The 18,141-nt window shown below is 46.5% G+C and overlaps 1 protein-coding gene across 2 annotated transcripts in view; it reads right to left on the reverse strand.

Annotated features, from left to right (window-relative positions):
- LOC142249913 (cytochrome P450 2D17-like) overlaps window positions 1–18,141 on the reverse strand; it is a 173,230-nt gene that overhangs the window by 43,183 nt on the left and 111,906 nt on the right. For both annotated transcript variants that reach the window (XM_075321890.1, XM_075321891.1), the window contains one exon: window positions 14,979–15,120. In XM_075321890.1, the coding sequence (XP_075178005.1) occupies window positions 14,979–15,120 (142 nt within the window). The remainder of the gene's footprint in view (window positions 1–14,978; window positions 15,121–18,141) is intronic.

Consider the following 18,141-nt stretch of genomic DNA (forward strand, 5'->3'; position numbering starts at 1 on the left):
CAGCAGGTGCAGAATCAGGAGTCCTCCCCACATCCCCTCCAATCATATGTTTACTTACATCCTGCCGGGAGGCACATCGCATGTGCGCCGGCATCATGGGGGAGGGGGACCTCCTCACAGAACAGGTGTTACATTCACATCGGACCCGGGACGCACATCCAGTATGCACCAGTATCAGAGGGGAGGAACTTCCTCTCTGCTCGGATGCGAGTCCACTTCCGGCCGGGGACGCACATCCCGTGTGCGCCAGTAACAGGGCGGGACTTCCTCTCTCCTCGGATGATGATGCACATCCGGCCGGGGACGCACATCTTGTGTGCGCCCTTCTCAGGGGGGAGGGACTTCCTGTGGGCCGTGATCACATGATCGGGAGATTCCCGCATCACTTCCGGTCCCCGATGTCAATCATTACACCACACGGAGCAGCTCCCATATGCATAGATAGTAGGGGAGGTACTCCCATTGTAAATGAACACGTCATCGGCGGTGGGCGTCAAGGCTGCACCACATATTCCCACCCACTCCGAGGCCCAGTATGGAGATAAGAGGACCGCCCCCTCTCCATGGGGATACGGTCCAATCGACGTATATATGCCATACCATGCATAGCCTTCCACCCCCATGAACATCAGCAATAGGGGGCAGAATATTGAACAGGGGCATATAGCAAATAGGCCTCATCGAAATAAATCACCATAATTCATGTGGGCGTGTTAAGGGGGTTTCTCAGACACCTGAATACCTTAACCATAAAGGTTACACTGACTAAATCCAATCCAATAGGAAATTCAAATCCACAAGGTGCTGTTATATTATCACATATGCATGCAACTGAATTGACAGGTGCATACATAATACTTGTGACAATTATTGATGAATTATAGGGAAGGCAAGAATGAATTTCTTGCCCTAATTGCCCGAAAGATATAAAAAGGTGTGAAAGGATTAAAGTGGCATTCAGACGGAGGATTGGCGAGCACCTTGGTGATGTTGAACATCGTAGGGACACGGCGGTGGCTAGACACGTCATTGAAAAACATGGCGGAGATGCCAGTGTCCTGAGGTTTACTGGAATTGACAAAGTCCTGAGACCAAAGAGAGGGGGGGATTGGGATAGATTCATCCTGCAAAGGGAGACAAAATGGATCTTCCAATTAGAAACCCTCTCCCCCAAAGGCCTAAATGAGCAGCTACTATTCAACAGCTTTATTTAGTTTCCTATGGAGAGTTTTTCGCTGCCACTTTAATCCTTTCACACCTTTTTATATCTTTCGGGCAATTAGGGCAAGAAATTCATTCTTGCCTTCCCTATAATTCATCAATAATTGTCACAAGTATTATGTATGCACCTGTCAATTCAGTTGCATGCATATGTGATAATATAACAGCACCTTGTGGATTTGAATTTCCTATTGGATTGGATTTAGTCAGTGTAACCTTTATGGTTAAGGTATTCAGGTGTCTGAGAAACCCCCTTAACACGCCCACATGAATTATGGTGATTTATTTCGATGAGGCCTATTTGCTATATGCCCCTGTTCAATATTCTGCCCCCTATTGCTGATGTTCATGGGGGTGGAAGGCTATGCATGGTATGGCATATATACGTCGATTGGACCGTATCCCCATGGAGAGGGGGCGGTCCTCTTATCTCCATACTGGGCCTCGGAGTGGGTGGGAATATGTGGTGCAGCCTTGACGCCCACCGCCGATGACGTGTTCATTTACAATGGGAGTACCTCCCCTACTATCTATGCATATGGGAGCTGCTCCGTGTGGTGTAATGATTGACATCGGGGACCGGAAGTGATGCGGGAATCTCCCGATCATGTGATCACGGCCCACAGGAAGTCCCTCCCCCCTGAGAAGGGCGCACACGAGATGTGCGTCCCCGGCCGGATGTGCATCATCATCCGAGGAGAGAGGAAGTCCCGCCCTGTTACTGGCGCACACGGGATGTGCGTCCCCGGCCGGAAGTGGACTCGCATCCGAGCAGAGAGGAAGTTCCTCCCCTCTGATACTGGTGCATACTGGATGTGCGTCCCGGGTCCGATGTGAATGTAACACCTGTTCTGTGAGGAGGTCCCCCTCCCCCATGATGCCGGCGCACATGCGATGTGCCTCCCGGCAGGATGTAAGTAAACATATGATTGGAGGGGATGTGGGGAGGACTCCTGATTCTGCACCTGCTGCAGTTATACACCCGGTTATGGGTGTGTTCTGCACAGGTTTAATCCATACCCATATGAGGATATCCACTTGATTTTGATTAATTAAGCATCAGGTGGAATGTAGCTTCTGATTGGAGCAATGACATCACTCACAGGTTTAAATGACCCCATTCTCGACCACGCCAGAACCTTTGACACTATGGTTTGGTGAGGGCTGGCAGCAAGGACCTGACTGAAGACTATCATGTCCCCTGAGGAGTCTTAGTGACGAAACGCGTCGGGACGCCGGGATGTCATCAGGGTCAGCATAGGGGTCCAGCTTGAGACCTAGTTGTGGTCCGTCCTTGTCAGGACGGAAGTCTGGGGCAGCAGTCTTTTGTTATTTTATATCTGGTAGGTGGTAGGGCCAGTTCATGGCGGACATATCCACTACTCAGGATCTAGAGACTGCGTGTCCCTCCATCAAAAGGGATTGGGTGAGACCATTCCTTTTTTTTAATGCCTAAAATTGATTACATTGCGTATATCTGTATGACTGACCATTGTCAGCAAATGGAGTGCATTGTACTTTGATTGTTTTTTTAGGTATTATTTTGTATGTTGTGTTTTTTTTGCCAATTGGACCACTGTCCTTTGCCCACAAACAGCACTATTTCCTTTATGTTTGTTTAGTTTTTTTCATGTGTTTGTTATTCTATTGGCCATCACTATATGCGACCCCTCTGGGCGCCTGCCTATTTGGGCTAACCGACATTACCAGGGTGTTTACTCACCTCTCATAGTGATGGCTTTCAGTACCTAACTTGTGTGTCTTGGAGTGAATTTTGTTGCTCCTACAAGTTTAGGAATAAAGGTTATTTTATATGCTGAGATTGTACCCCATCTATATTTGGATTGCTATTTTACTTCTTAATACGGACCAATAAAGAGTGATTTTGCATTACTATCCGTTGTGACTTACTGACTTAGTCTGGGAGATTTAGAGTGCCGAGGTTACTCACTAATTTTATCTATTATTACCTCTGAGCACCTATATACCAGTGAGCAGAGCTTCCTCTACAGTAGTTCTCCTGATTAGGCATGACCTTACCTCATGAGCAGGGCATTGCAGCTTTGGTAGCAACCATTACGACATGGACTCTGCTGCTGTGGACCCGGGGAGAGTGAGTGCAGATTCATTGCACCCACACTCCTCACATGAAGGGTCCGCACTCCTAGAAAATGGGGGATACGTTCCCTGAGTGTCTCCCCCCCATATTCTAGACGGTCCAGAGTCGTCGTGGGACCCCTTTATTTTTTTTCTTACAATAAATTGGTGAAAGAGGAAATGTTTTGGGGACTGTCTTTTCAAATAAATTTCTTTTGTCGATTTTTTGTTTTTGTTAGTACTGACAGTTTATGATGTTGGGTATGTAATAGACGCCATGACATCACAAACTGCTGGGCTTGATCTCAGGTGACTTTACAGCTAGTATCAACCCGATTTATTACCCTGTTTGCCAGTGCACCAGGGCACGGGATGAGCTGGGGTGAAGCGCCAGGTGGGGTGCCTGCGGCCTGCTATTTTTAGGCTGTGAAGGCCCAATAACTATGGACCTTCCCACCCTGAGAATACCAGACCACAGCTGTCTGCTTTACCTTGGCTGGTGATCCAATTTGGAGGGGACCCTACTTTTTTTGTGTAATTTTTAATATTTATAAAATAATTATAAAAAAAGAGCCTGGGGGGACCTCCACATTGGATCCCCAACCACGGTAAAGCTGCCAGCTGTGGTTTTCAGGCTACAGATGTCTGCTTTACCCTAGCTGGCTATCAAAAATGGGGGGACCCAACGTCATTTTTTTTTAACTATTTTTTAAATAGAAAAAGTTAATGGGCTTTCCTGTATTTTGATTGCCAACCAAGGTAACGACAGGCAGATGGGGGTGGCAACCCATAGCTGTCTGCTTTATCTGCGCTGAGAACCAAAAATACCGCGGAGCGCTATGTCATTTTTTTTAAAGATTTATTTTTACAGCACTGTGATGTCCAGCAATCAAAATACAGGGAAGCCCATTTTGTTTTTAGTTATTTAAATAAATAATTAAAAAAATATATATGGGCTCCCGCTGCATTTTTTGTATTGCTAGCTAAGGGTAATCCAAGCAGCTACTGGCTGCTAACCCCCACTGCTTGGTGTTACCTTCACTGGCAATGGAAAATCCAGGGAAGCATTTTTTAATTTTTTGGCCAAAAAACTACAAAAAAAGGACGTGAGCTTCGCCATATTTTTGTATGCTAGCCAGGTATAGCAGGCAGGTGCTGGAAGAGTTGGATACAGCGCCAGAAGATGGTGCTTCTATGAAAGTGCCATTTTCTGAGGCGGCTGCAGACTGCAATTCGCAGCAGTGGGGCCCAGAAAGTTCAGGCCAACCTGTGCTGCGTATTCCAATCCCCAGCTGCCTAGATGTACCTGGCTGGACACAAAAATGGAGCGAAGCCTACGTCATTTGTTTTCTAATTATTTCATGAAATTCATGAAATAATAAAAAAAGGGCTTCCCTTTATTTTTGGTTCCCAGCCGGGTACAAATAGGCAACTGGGGGTTGGGGGCAGCCGTACCTGCCTGCTGTACCTGGCTAGCATACAAAAATATGGCGAAGCCCACATAATTTTTTCAGCAAAAAACTTCTGCATACAGTCCTGGATGGAGTATGCTGAGCCTTGTAGTTCTGCAGCTGATGTGTGTCTGTATGGAGAAGAGCAGACAGCAGCTGCAGAACTACAAGGCTCAGCATACTCCATCCAGGACTGTATGCAGAAGTTTTTTGCCCACCAAAAAAATGACGTGGGCTTCGCCATATTTTTGTATGCTAGCCAGGTACAGCATGCAGCCACGGGCTGCCTCCAACCCCCAGTTGCCTATTTGTACCCGGCTGGGAACCAAAAATATAGGGAAGCCCTTTTTTTTTTTTTAATTATTTCATGAAATAATTAAAAAACAAATGACGTGGGCTTCGCCCCATATTTGTGTCCAGCCGGGTACAACTAGGCAGCTGGGGATTGGAATCCGCAGCACAGGTTAGCCCGAGGTTTCTGGGCGCCTCTGCTGCGAATTTCAGTCCGCAGCCGTCCCAGAAAATGGCGCTCTCATAGAAGCGCCATCATCTGGCGCTGTATCCAACTCTTCCAACAGCCCTGGAGCCGGGTGGCTTGTTGGGTAATCATGAGTTAATACTGGCTTTGTTTTACTAGCCAGTATTAAGCCAGAGATTCTTAATGTCAGGCACGTTTGACCCGGCCATTAAGAATCTCCAATAAAGGGTTAAAAAAAAGACACCACACAGAGAAAAAATACTTTAATAGAAATAAATACACAGACACATTAGAGACTCCATCTTTATTACCCCCTGTCAGCCCAATAAATCCCCAATAAACCAGCGCTGATAAGAGGTTTTTAATAGAGGCTTAACTTATAAGCAGCAATTTCAGCGTTCAAAGTGCCTTTAAATGAATTTGAAGAAACTGCACTTCAGGATTGTAGTGAGGATTGTAGTGAGGATGAGGTGTCCCAGCCCATTACTTGTTGGGCTGGGGCACCTCATCCTCACTACAATCCTCACTAGTGTAGTAGTAGTGACGATTGTAGTGAGGATGAGGTGCACCAGCCCATCATGGGCTGGGGCACCTCATCCTCACTACAATCCTCACTCGTGTAGTAGTACTGACGATTGTAGTGAGGATGAGGTGCACCAGCCCATCATGGGCTGGGGCACCTCCTACTCACTACAATCCTCACTACAATCGGGAAGCAGCGTGCAGCCTTCACTCCGTGAGTGATCAGTGCTGCTAGCGGTAACAGCGGTAACGCTGACAGACGCGTTACCATAGCAACGGTGCTCCCGGAGCCGCAGTTAGCGGTGACGTCATCGCTAACCGCGTTGCTATGGCAACGGTGATCTCCGTTAATGACCGGCTGTGTCAGCCGGTCCCTAACGGAACGGGGAGTCGACCGTGTGCTAGAGCATATCGCCGGTACACGGCGATACACAAATGTGCACCGTGTACCGGAGAGATGCACTCGCAGGTCCTACATGACGTGTCATAGTCATGTGACCAGTCTGTAGCCAATGAGATAATAGCCACGTGACTGGTCACATGGCTATTTTGACGTCACGATAGGTCCTGCTTCTCTGCTGGCAGTGCCGGTCACCGGGAGGATTCAGCGATCATCGGATGGAATAGCGGCAGGAGACAGAGTGCAGGAGGGATCGCGGGGACCGGTAAGTGTTATGGCAATGTTTATTAACTGTTTGTGTACATTTATCATGCATTTTTATGTGTTTGTGATTGCCTCCCATTATAGCCTATTGGTTCTAGTTCGGTTCGTCGAACGTTCGACGAACCGAACTCGAACGGGACCCCCGTTCGGCGAACCGACCGCGACCGGTTCGCTCATCTCTACTCCTTACTATGCTAGCAGCAGAGCTCAACGGCATCAGGTGGTTTTTACGTTGAAATGTCAGGGATATAAGAGTCACACAGCTGAGGAGTTGTGGTCAGCTCTGGAGAGCGAGTTTAGTAAATGGTTGTCTCCACTCAACCTGCAGCCAGGGAAGGCTGTGTGCGACAATGCTGCAAACCTGGGTGTGGCCCTTTGCCGGGGCAAGGTGACACACGTGCCTTGTATGGTTCACGTGTTGAACCTTGTTGTCCAGCAATTTTTAACCCACTATCCCGGCCTAAATGGGCTTCTGCATAGGGAATGGTCACTGTCTGCTCACTTCCGCCATTTAACCGGCTCAGCTGACTGACTTGCATCGCTCCAAAAGTCTTTTGGCCTGCCAGTTCACCGCCTGAAATGCGATGTGGTGACACGCTGGAATTCGACTCTCCACATGTTGCAGCGACTGTGGCAGCACCGCCGAGCCCTGGTGCAATACATTATGACGTATAGCCTGGGCCACGAGATGCAGAGGTGGGAAGATCATGCTGCTGGAGTGGTCTCAGATCAAGGACCTATGCACCCTTCTGCACAGTTTCGACATGGCGACGAATATGTTTAGCGCTGACAATGCCATTATCAGCATGACAATTCCAGTCATTTACATGCTGGAGCACACTCTAAACACTATTCGGAGTCAGGAGGTGGGACAAGAGGAAGGGGAGGAAGTACAGGAGGATTCATATGCGGAAGGGATACCAAGATCTACAAGGTCCAGACGTTCAGCAGCACCAAGGTGGCAGGCATGGGACGGTGGGGGGAGAGGGATTAACAAGGGCGCATGGTAGCAGCCAAACTGTTAAGGAAGGTGCAGGAGCCCAGGAAGAAGTGGAGGACGAACTGTCGATGGGCATGGAAGACACAGGAGATGAGGGAGACCTTGGTCAAATTTCGGTTGTTCGAGGTTGGGATGAGATGTCAGAAGAAGGAAGCACGGTTATCACCTCATCGCCACAAACACAGCAAGGACTTGGTCCGCATGAATGTGCAAGACATATGAGCGCCTTCTTGCTGCACTACCTACAACATGACCCTCGGATTGTCCGAATAAGAAGTAATGATGACTACTGGGTTGCCACACTCTTAGATCCCCGGTACAAGTCCAAATTTGGTGAAATAATTCCAGCCATAGAAAGGGATGTACATATGCAGGAGTATCAGCAGAAGCTGTTATGCAATCTTAGCTCGGCTTTTCCACCAAACACCAGTGGTTAACAGAGTGAATCTCCCAGTTGTAACTTGCCAAGCATGGGACTGTCTCGTCATCATCAAACCGTACCAGCAACACCGTATCTGGTGTTAACAGCAATTTTATGGAATCATTTCATAATTTTTTTAGATCATCCTTTGTAAGGCCACAAGAGACAAGAAGTCTGACACAGTGTGTCAGTTGTGTGTGGCCCAATTTTTGGAAAAAAGGGAGACTCTGCTTGGAGTCCCCTTGCTGTGTTTTTAAAAATGATCCAAGATGAACAAGTCATGGCTCAGCAAGGACTTTGCTACCCCGGTGTCATCCTGGGGACAGTTAAGGCCGGCATATTTTTTAATGTCTTTGATGCAAATCAACATGTGAATTTTGTAACTGGGGCACAGGTGATGCCACTGAAGTGGTGTGTGTGGCCCAATTTTTGGAAAAAAGGGAGACTCTGCTTGGAGTCCCCTTGCTGTGTTTTACATGCTTTTAGAAGGGCATGACATGCCTATATCTGTGTCTCCTCCTCTTTTTACTCGTCCAGCTCTTTTGTTTTCGCATGAGTATATGTCCTTGTCCCTTTTCCATGTGTTTGTGGTGTCTTGTGAGTTGTTTGTCACCTTTTGGACACCTTAGAAGGTGTTTTCTATGTGTTTGTATGTGTTTGTGTTTGCCTGCCATTGTTTTCAATGGGGTTTGAATTGGTTCGAACGTTCGACGAACTTGTCCTCTGTTCACCGAACCGATTCGAACTCTAGGGGGGTGGCTCATCTCTACTCACCAAAAAAAAATAAAAAATCAAAGTAATCCTGGCACTCAAGGAAATTAGTCCAAACAACTTGTATTTTGATGAATCTTTATTTTTATTTTATTAACGTTTCGGCTATTGCCTTCTTCAAAAACTGAATATAACTGTTGAGGAAGGTGCAGGAGCCCAGGAAGAAATTGAGGATGAACGGTCGATGGGCATGGAAGACTCAGCAGATGAGGGAGACCTTGGTCAAATTTCGGTTGTTCGAGGTTGGGATGAGATGCCAGAAGAAGGAAGCACGGTTATCACCTCATCGCCACAAACACAGCAAGGACTTGGTCCGCATGGATGTGCAAGACACATGAGCGCCTTTTTTGCTGCACTACCTACAACATGACCCTCGGATTGTCCGAATAAGAAGTAATGATGACTACTAGGTTGCCACACTCTTAGATCCCCGGTACAAGTCCAAATTTGGTGAAATAATTCCAGCCATAGAAAGGGACGCACATATGCAGGAGTATCAACAGAAGCTGTTATGCAATCTTAGATCGGCTTTTCCGGCTTTTCGTTGAACGTTCGACGAACTTATCCTCTGTTCGATGAACCGAACTGAACTCGAACTCTAGGGGGGTGGCTCATCTCTACTCACCAAAAAAAAAACAAAAAAACGCCATTTCCATGGAGCTCCGGGTCTCGTAGACACTGTCTGATTAGTTTTTCTTACCGCGCATGCGCGCACTTCCTCGTTTCACTGCGCACGCGCAATACGCGTTCAACCGTGCGTTCCACTACATAGGAAATTGCTCATAATGGGCCCGCCCCCTCCAGCTTATAAACCTCACAGCGAGCACGTCTTCTAACACTCCACCGCGGACCACCTATGACACAGGTAATACTATGTTGTTCTTTAGCGATCTTCACTTTTTTGTAATCTATGGGTTTTTTGTTTCTTACTGCGAATTACTCACCTGATTGTGCATCATAATGATCATTTCCCTCTTTTGCTCTTTTTTTAGTCAATTTCCATAGCGGTATTATACCTTATTTTCCCATTTGGAAATTACTATATTTTCCACATTGAGATAATATGTGGGTTTTTCTGTTCTTTATTGTGAATTATTCACTTAAATGTTGTCACGCTCCCTGGTCCCCGTGCTGCGATCCCCGGTCCCCGTGCTGCGATCCCCTATCCCCGTGCTGCGATCCCTGGTCCCCGTGCTGCGATCCCTGGTCCCTGTGCTGCGCCCCCCGGTCCCCGTGCTACGACCCCCGGTTCCTGTGGCACGCTCCCCGGTTCCCGATGGCGCGCTCCGCTCACCACTCCTGCTCCCGGTCCTCCTGCTCCTTCTCTCCCGCCGGTATCCTCCAGGCGTCCCCGCTCTAGGGTGTGCACCCTGTACACCCTGTCCGGCACTCCTGCTTCCTCGGCGCCACTTCCTTCCCTGGTCTCAGGCACTCAGGCCTCGCACATGCGCGTTAGGGCGCGCGCGCGGTCATTGACCCTTTCTTAAAGGGCCAGCGTCCACAAACAGGATATTGGCTTGCAGGTACAGGGTATAAGAGGATACTTCTTCCAGGTGGGCGGGGCCTGTTATACATGTTTAGTGAGCTAGGAGTTCAGGTCCCCCTTTGCCTTGTCTGGTATTAACCCTTTTCTGTCTCGCAGAGCCCGTCCTGCCACGCCATCTGGTTCTAACCACGACTGCTGCGTAATTCCTGTCGCGGGCTGTCGGCTGAGGCGACCACCATCTTCTTCAGTCCGGACCTGGCTCCGATCCCCAACGCCACGTGGTCACCTCTGTCCTCTCGTCCAGCTGAATCCGGTCCCACCTGTCATCTCCACCCGGCACCGGAACCAGAGCTTCGTTATTGGGACTACCATCTGGACCCTTGTGACCTCAAGGACATCTTCCTTTTCCTTCCGGAACGGACTGTGCCCACACAGCTAGTGCTTCGGCTACCGTGAATCAAGCCCTCTGACGGGGTGACCCCACAGTCCCTGTATAGGGGTTAGCTCCGAGTTGCTCCGCTGGAGGAGTCCGGTGCACGGCCCAGCATTTCCACCACCAGGACCTTACAAATGTACATTATAATAATTGTTTTTCTCTTTTGCTTTCTCTTTAGCTATTTTATATAGCAGTATTATACCTCAATTCCTTATTAGGAGATTATTATACCCATTACTTTTCTACATTGAGGTAATATGACTATTATGGTTTTATCATCTAGTTCCATTATATCTTATGTGATCCCATCTCATGTTCTTTTGCCCCATAGATATTTATATACGTGCATGCTGTCTATGTGCTAGTATATCCTATAATTCAGAGCTCCCTTCTAGTGAGTCTCTGATTAGGTATGTTTCATTTTTGTATCTCACTTTTAGTGAATTATTGTCTCTTTTTGCCTTAATTATGGGCTCTTTTGTTTTGATAGCTTTAGCAGCAAGTTCATTGATGTCCTCCATATGAGAAAATACTTTTTCTTCTCAGACCAAATAGGTATAAATGATTCATTCTTTTTAGATATTGATATGAGTTGTAACATGATTGTATCTATGGTACTTATACTTTTTTATATGTTATCTCTATATTCAGTTTTTGAAGAAGGCAATAGCCGAAACGTTAATAAAATAAAAATAAAGATTCATCAAAATACAAGTTGTTTGGACTAATTTCATTGAGTGCCGGAATTACTTTGATTTTTTACTAATATATTTTTCCCTGAGCATCTCTTCAGTGAGCCAGACCATCACTTGGACTGTTCATCTCTACTCACCAGTCCTGGGTGGGTTTTCTCTTACCAAACGAATACCTGTCTCAGCCTTGGATGCCATGGCTTTGTCACTAATCTATCTAATTCTTGTGTTAATATTGTAGTGCGGGTGGTGGTAAACTGCGTCAGCAAAATTGTTCATTTGTTCCTGATTAAAGATTGCTACAGAGTTTAGCTACATTATTCTCGCATAATGTGAAATTACATGGAGTGCCTAAGAACATTATTTCCGATAGAAGAGTTCAGTTTTTAGCAAATGTTTGGTGTAGTTTTTGCTCCAGATTGGGCATTAAACTTTCATTACCCTCAAGTTATTATCCTGAGACTAATTGACAGACAGGATGCACCAAGAGGTAGAACAGTATTTTAGATGTTTTGTTTAATCTAATCAGGGGGACTGGGTGGATTTTCAGGCTCATGCGTAGTTCGCTCTCAATAATCGTTCCTCTACAGTCACCAGTACCTCACCTTTTTTCTGCTGCAGAGGTTTTCATCCTGTTTTGGAAAGTTTTCAGTTTGCAGTCTTCTGTACCAGAAGAAGAGATATTTTCTTCACATTTGATTAAGGTATGGAGGGAGGTTGACAAAAGTCTTATGGTAAATTGTGATTGGACCAAGTGAACTACGAACCCGCAGATGTAGGAGGACTTCAGTCGTTAGGGTCAGAGAATTTGTTTGTTTATTCCCTAAAAATCTACATTTTAAAGTACCATCTAAGAAATTTGCTCTATAATTTGTTGGTTGCATAAGGTAATCAAAATCATTAATCCTGTGATTGTCAAACGCCAACTTCTGGTGCCGTGGAGGATCAATAATTCCTTCTATTATTCTCTCCTTAAAAGTGTGAGGGGAAGCCTGAACCTCAGGACATAAATGAGGTAGATTTGGTGGAGGATTAGGAGTATGAGGTGGAGCAAGTACTGAATGCCAGACTCATAAGATGCTGGCTACAGTATCTACTTAAACAGAAGGATTATGGTCCAAATGATAACTCCTGGGTAAATCTGGAAGATCTGTTTATTTAGTTTACTTTATTTTCCCCATGTGCACTCTAGTGCGCATAACAGAGTTGACTAAAACGTCTGTGCTGCACTACCTTATGGGCCAAAGTGTTCAATTAAATATAATATAATTTACCTAATCAATGCTTCCACCTAATGTGGTAGCAGGAAAATTAATCTAAAGAAAACTATGCAATCAAATGAGTGCAAGGGACAAACCCAGCAGTGGTACAGCACAGCAGTTTACAAACTTAACAATTCCCTAACCCACACCTTTTCCTCCCACCCAAAGTTAGTTATCCGAAAGGAGAGTTTTGCTAAGTGTGTATAATCCTGTGAGCAACTGACTTCAGTTAGCATATCTCTGCTAACAATGTTGTTTAGGCCTGACTGACTGCAATTGGCACCAAACTCTCATGTCTGCGTGTCTGCTCCCACTTTGATTAATGTGGTGGGGACTGAGCTCAGGACTTACCAACCGAAACCTGGTCGCAGACGAGATTGGCTGTTTGTCCCATTGGCCAATAGCTGACTGGCTGAGAAAGGAGAAGATGGATTTGTCATGCGCACCGTGGATCAGAGTTCAGAAGGTAAGGAGATCCTCTACACGAGTCACAGCAGATGTCTTTTGGGGAATACAAATCTGCATGCAGCCATAGTCAAACCCAAAAGAGCTTTCTTTCTCACTGACAGACATTACTGGAACAGGAAAATGTTTCTCCGGGATACCAAGGACACCGATTTGAAAGGATGCCAATGGATCTCACACCCACATGTCCTCCCTCTTTCTGATCACCAGAATCACTATTCTTTACCATGCAGTCTACAATATATCCCTAATGTCTACCAAAGAGTCTACACAAGAGACAACAGAGATCTTATGTGGCCAGAGGCTGACAGTGCAAGTATGTTCCTCACCATTTCACAATCTGGCTGTTTTCATCTTTCTAGGCATGCATAAGAGCATGGATGAGCACAGTTTAATGTCCAACTGAAAATACAGAAACCGCTAAACAGTGATAGCAGCCTTTGAGACTGCTAGTTCAGCTGCTGTCCTATGATTGGCAGAGTCTGGGAGAGAAGGGTGAAAGATAATGGGGTCACTTGTGGATATCTACTGTTTAGGCACATCAGGGACTCTCCAAATGTGACATGGCATCCGCTAAGGATTCCACACAATTTTACGCTCTAAAATTCAAATGTTGGCCCTTCCCTTCGAATCCCTTCAATGCTACTATACAGTAGGTTTTCACCACATATGGGATATTGTTGTATTCAGGAGAAATTGCACAACAAAGTTTAATGTGCAAATTCTCTTGTTACTCTTGTGAAAATGCAAAATTTGGGCTAAAGTAACATTTTTGTGGGAAAAAGTAATTTTTATTTTCATGCCATATTGCTTTAGTTCCTGTGAAGTCCCTAAAGGGTTAACAAACTTCTTGGATGTGGTTTGAGTGGTTTGAGAGGTTCAGTTTTTAGAATGGTGTCACTTTTGGGTATTTTTTGTAATCTAGGCCTCTCAAATCGCTTCAAATGTGATGTGGTCCCTAAAAACATGGTTTGTAAATTTTGTTGGAAACAGAAATTACCGATAAACTTTGAACAGTTCTAATTTCCTAACAAAAAAATGTTTCAAAAATTGCGCTGATGTGAAGTTGGGAAATGTTATTTAGTAACTATTTTGTGTGACATAACTCTCTAGTTTAAGGGCATAAAAATTTAAAGTTTGAAAACTTTGTATTTTCACAAAAGACCCGTTAGAAGGCAACCGTCCGCATCGTGAGGGTATACAGCTACCGCCAAAGGCTAGAGACCTAAGGGCCAGCGCCTGCGGGCAAACGGGCTACTCCGGCATCCATACACCGGGGAGTGGACTACCGTTGGGGACCCATTGTAGTCAAGACAGTACACAAAGGTGCAGGGAAAGACAGCCGCCATCACCTGTCCGGGGAGAGACACTGCAGCCGGCTGCGGGACCCGTCCATCCAGCCGTTTGGTTTACCGAAGACTTTGTGCATCTCTTGCTGAGTGAGTACACCCGTGCCATCCGGCACCACGCCGCGCTGTCCCTGCAACCCTGCACCTCACCTACCCTGCCTCCCCGTCACACCACCGGGCCCCAGGACAACCAACCGCTACCCAAGGAGGGGGAAAACAACATCCCAGCTGCTCCCCACCATCGCTCCCGGAATCCCCGTCACCAGCAGCGTGGTGCCCATCTTCACCACAACCCGTGGGTGGCGTCACGGACTAAATCCCCAAAACAAACCAACCCCGTTTTCACTCACGGGCGAGGAGCGCCGCTCGAGTCCCCGGATCCGGCCCACCGCTCGAGCCACCGAGCAGCAGCAGCAGCGCCGGACCCGAGCGTTAGCGAGCACAGCGCCCCGCTGCCCACGACATTTACACTGTGATGTACTTGCCTTGCTGTAGATGAAGCTAATAAATTTGGCTATTACCAGTATATAATGTAACTACCTCACTTCTTTGAGTGCCAACATCTATTCAGAAGAAAACCATCCCAGGAGCTAACTCATCCCTAACGCCAATAATGTATAACCCTCATATAAAAGATATCGTCACTAATACAAAGAAAAATACCTGCAGAAAATGGGATAAATGCCTCTTGTTTTGCAAACTTTCCATTCTCATCAAGGAAATGTTTGGGGTAAAATTGTAAAGGCTTCTCCCAGACTTCCTGATCTTTGAGCACAGAGGACAGGTTGGTGATGATAGTGGTGCCCTATGGAAAAAAAAGAATGAAAAAACTTTAAGAATCAAATAGAACATGAAATGTTGGCAGACATTAGACCAGTGGAAATCTGTGCTTTGGTCTGATGAGTCCAAATTTGAGATCTTTAGATCCAACCACCGTGTCTTTGTAGAAAAGATGAACGGATGGACTTTACATGCCTGGTTCCCACCGTGAAGCAAGGAGGAGGAGGTGTGATGGTGTGGGGGTGTTTTGCTGGTGACACTGTTGCGGATTTATTCAAAACCTACCACAGCATCTTGCAGTGGCGTGCTATTCCATCCGATTTGCATTAAGTTGGACCATCATTTACTTTTCAACAGGACAATGACCCCAAACACACCTCCAGGCTGTGTAAGGGCTATTTGACTAAGAATGAGAGTGATGGGGTGCTACGCCAGATGACCTGGCCTCCACAGTCACCAGACCTGAACCCAATCGAGATGGTTTGGGGTGAGCTGGACTGCAGAGTGAAGGCAAAAGGGCCAACAAGTGCTAAGCATCTCTGGAAACTCCTTCAAGACTGTTGGAAAACAATTTCCGGTGACTACCTCTTGAAGCTCATCAAGAGAATGCTAAGGCTGGAAACAGCAGACACAGACAGAGCCGCACAATCAGAATGAAGTCGGATGAACGTCACCCGACTTCATTGTCATCCTGCGGCTCTGTCTGTGTGGCATGGCCTGATTTTCGGTCACCGGTGAAGGTCTCACCGGTGACCGGAAATCCCCTGAGTGACCGCAGTGAGCCGCGCGATCAGCGGTGCCGTCACTCAGATTACCCGCGGCCACAGCAGAAGTCCTCCCGCTGTGATCTGTGGCCGCGGGTAACCTGAGTGACGTCATCGCTGATAGCGCGACTCACTTCAGTCGCTGCGGGGAGCTCACAGAGAGCGGTCGTGGTGTGTGACCGCTCTCTGTCAGCTTCCGATGTAGCAGAGCTGACAGCGTCGAGGGACCTCTGTGGATTACGTTGGACCTGGAGGGGTATTTGGGGGTTTAATAAAGTGGTGAAAGAGGTTGTTTTTTTTGTCATTTATTTCAAATAAAGGATTTTTTGGTATATGTCTTTATTTTCTTTATCTTACAGGTTAATCATGTAAGGTATTTCGGGGAGACGCCTGCCATGATTAATCTAGGACTTAGTGGCAGCTATGGGCTGCTGCCATTAACTCCTTATTACCTCGATTGCCACCGTATCAGGGCAATTCGGGATGGCCGGATACAGTCCCGGGACAGTCGCATCTAATGGATGCGGCTATTCCGGGCGGCTGCTGGCTGATATTGTTAGGGTGGGGGGCTCCCCATAGCGTGGGGCTCCCCATCCTGAGAATACCAGCCAGCAGCCGTGTGGCTTTACCCTGGCTGGTGTTAAAATTGGGGGGAACCGCACGCCGTTTTTTTAAATTATTTATTTATTTTTTAAACTGCATGATATAGACCTGCTCACCGGCAGCTGTGATTGGTTGCAGTGAGACAGCTGTCACTCATCGTGGGGGCGTGTCTGACTGCAACCAATCATAGGCACCAGTGGGTGGGGAAAGCAGGGAATATGAGATTGAATAATGAGCGGCCGGCTTTTTCAAAAGAGGAGAAGCCGCCGGAGCAGTGTGAACGCCGTGCAGCGCCGCGCCGGTGATCGGAGATCAGGGAGTATGAGAGGGGGGGGGGAGGGATAGACCGACATGGACAGAGAGAGAGAGAGACCAACAGAGAGAGAGACCGACCGACAGACCGACCGACAGAGAGAGAATAGAGACCGAGAGAGAGAGACCGACTGACATTAATCGCATGTTTCTCAAAACACTGGAAATGAGTGAGGTCTCACAATGTCGGTCAATCTCTATAATTGACCGACATTGTGAGACCTCACTCATTTCCAGTGTTTTGAGAAACATGCGATTAATGTATTTAGAAAAACGAATGTCACTAGGATGGTGTGAGTGCCGGTCCGTGTGACATGCTTTTTTTTCACGCTCCCATAGGGTTGCATTGGAAAGACTTGAGCGTGAAACTCGCCAAAAAGCAGCTTGCTGCGATTTTTTTCTCAGTCCGATTTGGAGTGAGAAAAAAATCGCAGATGAGAGCTGATTCATTGAATAACATGTGTCCGAGTACAATGCGAGATTTTTTCGCACTGCACTACTGCGAGAAACTCGCAAGTGAGAAGCCGGCCTAAGAGTGTGTAAAGCAGTAATCAAAGCAAAAGGTGGCTACTTTGAAGAACCTAGAATATAAGGCATATTTTCAGTTGTTTCACACTTTTTTAAGTATTTAATTCCACATGTGTTAATTCATAGTTTTGATGCCTTCAATGTGATTCTACAATTTTTAGAGTCATGAAAATAAAGAAAACTCTTTGAATGAGGTGTGTCCAAACTTTTGGTCTGTACTGTATATAGTATATATATATATATATATATATATATATATCTAAAATCTATATATAGTATGTCACATAAGTGAGTACACATTTTTGAAAATATTTTATTATATCTTTTCAGGGGACAACACTGAAGATCTCACACTTTATAAAATGTAAAGTAATCATTGTACAGCTTGTATAAGGCCTCACTCCTACGTGCATTTTAAATCGGTGATTGAAATCAGATAGAAAATTGAATTGCACTAGCACCAATGTAAAACAATGAGGGGCACTTTGCACATTACGACATCGCAGGTGCGATGTCGGTGGGGTCAAATTGAAAGTGACGCACATCCGGCGTCGCAGGCGATATCGTAGTGTGTAAAGCCTTTTTGATATGATTAACGAGCGCAAAATCTTCGTAATCGTATCATCGGTGTAGCGTCGGTCATTTCCATAATTTGGAAAGGACCGATGTTACGATGTTGTTCCTCGTTCCTGCGGCAGCACACATCGCTGTGTGTGAAGCCGCAGGAGCGAGGAACATCTCCTACCTGCGTCTTGTGGCTCACGCCAGCTATGCGGAAGGAAGGAGGTGGCCGGGATGTTTACGTCCCGCTCATCTCCGCCCCTCCGCTTCTATTGGCC

Source organism: Anomaloglossus baeobatrachus, chromosome 8 (genome assembly GCF_048569485.1).
Source record: "Anomaloglossus baeobatrachus isolate aAnoBae1 chromosome 8, aAnoBae1.hap1, whole genome shotgun sequence".
In the NCBI taxonomy this organism is placed as follows: Eukaryota; Metazoa; Chordata; class Amphibia; order Anura; family Aromobatidae; genus Anomaloglossus; species Anomaloglossus baeobatrachus.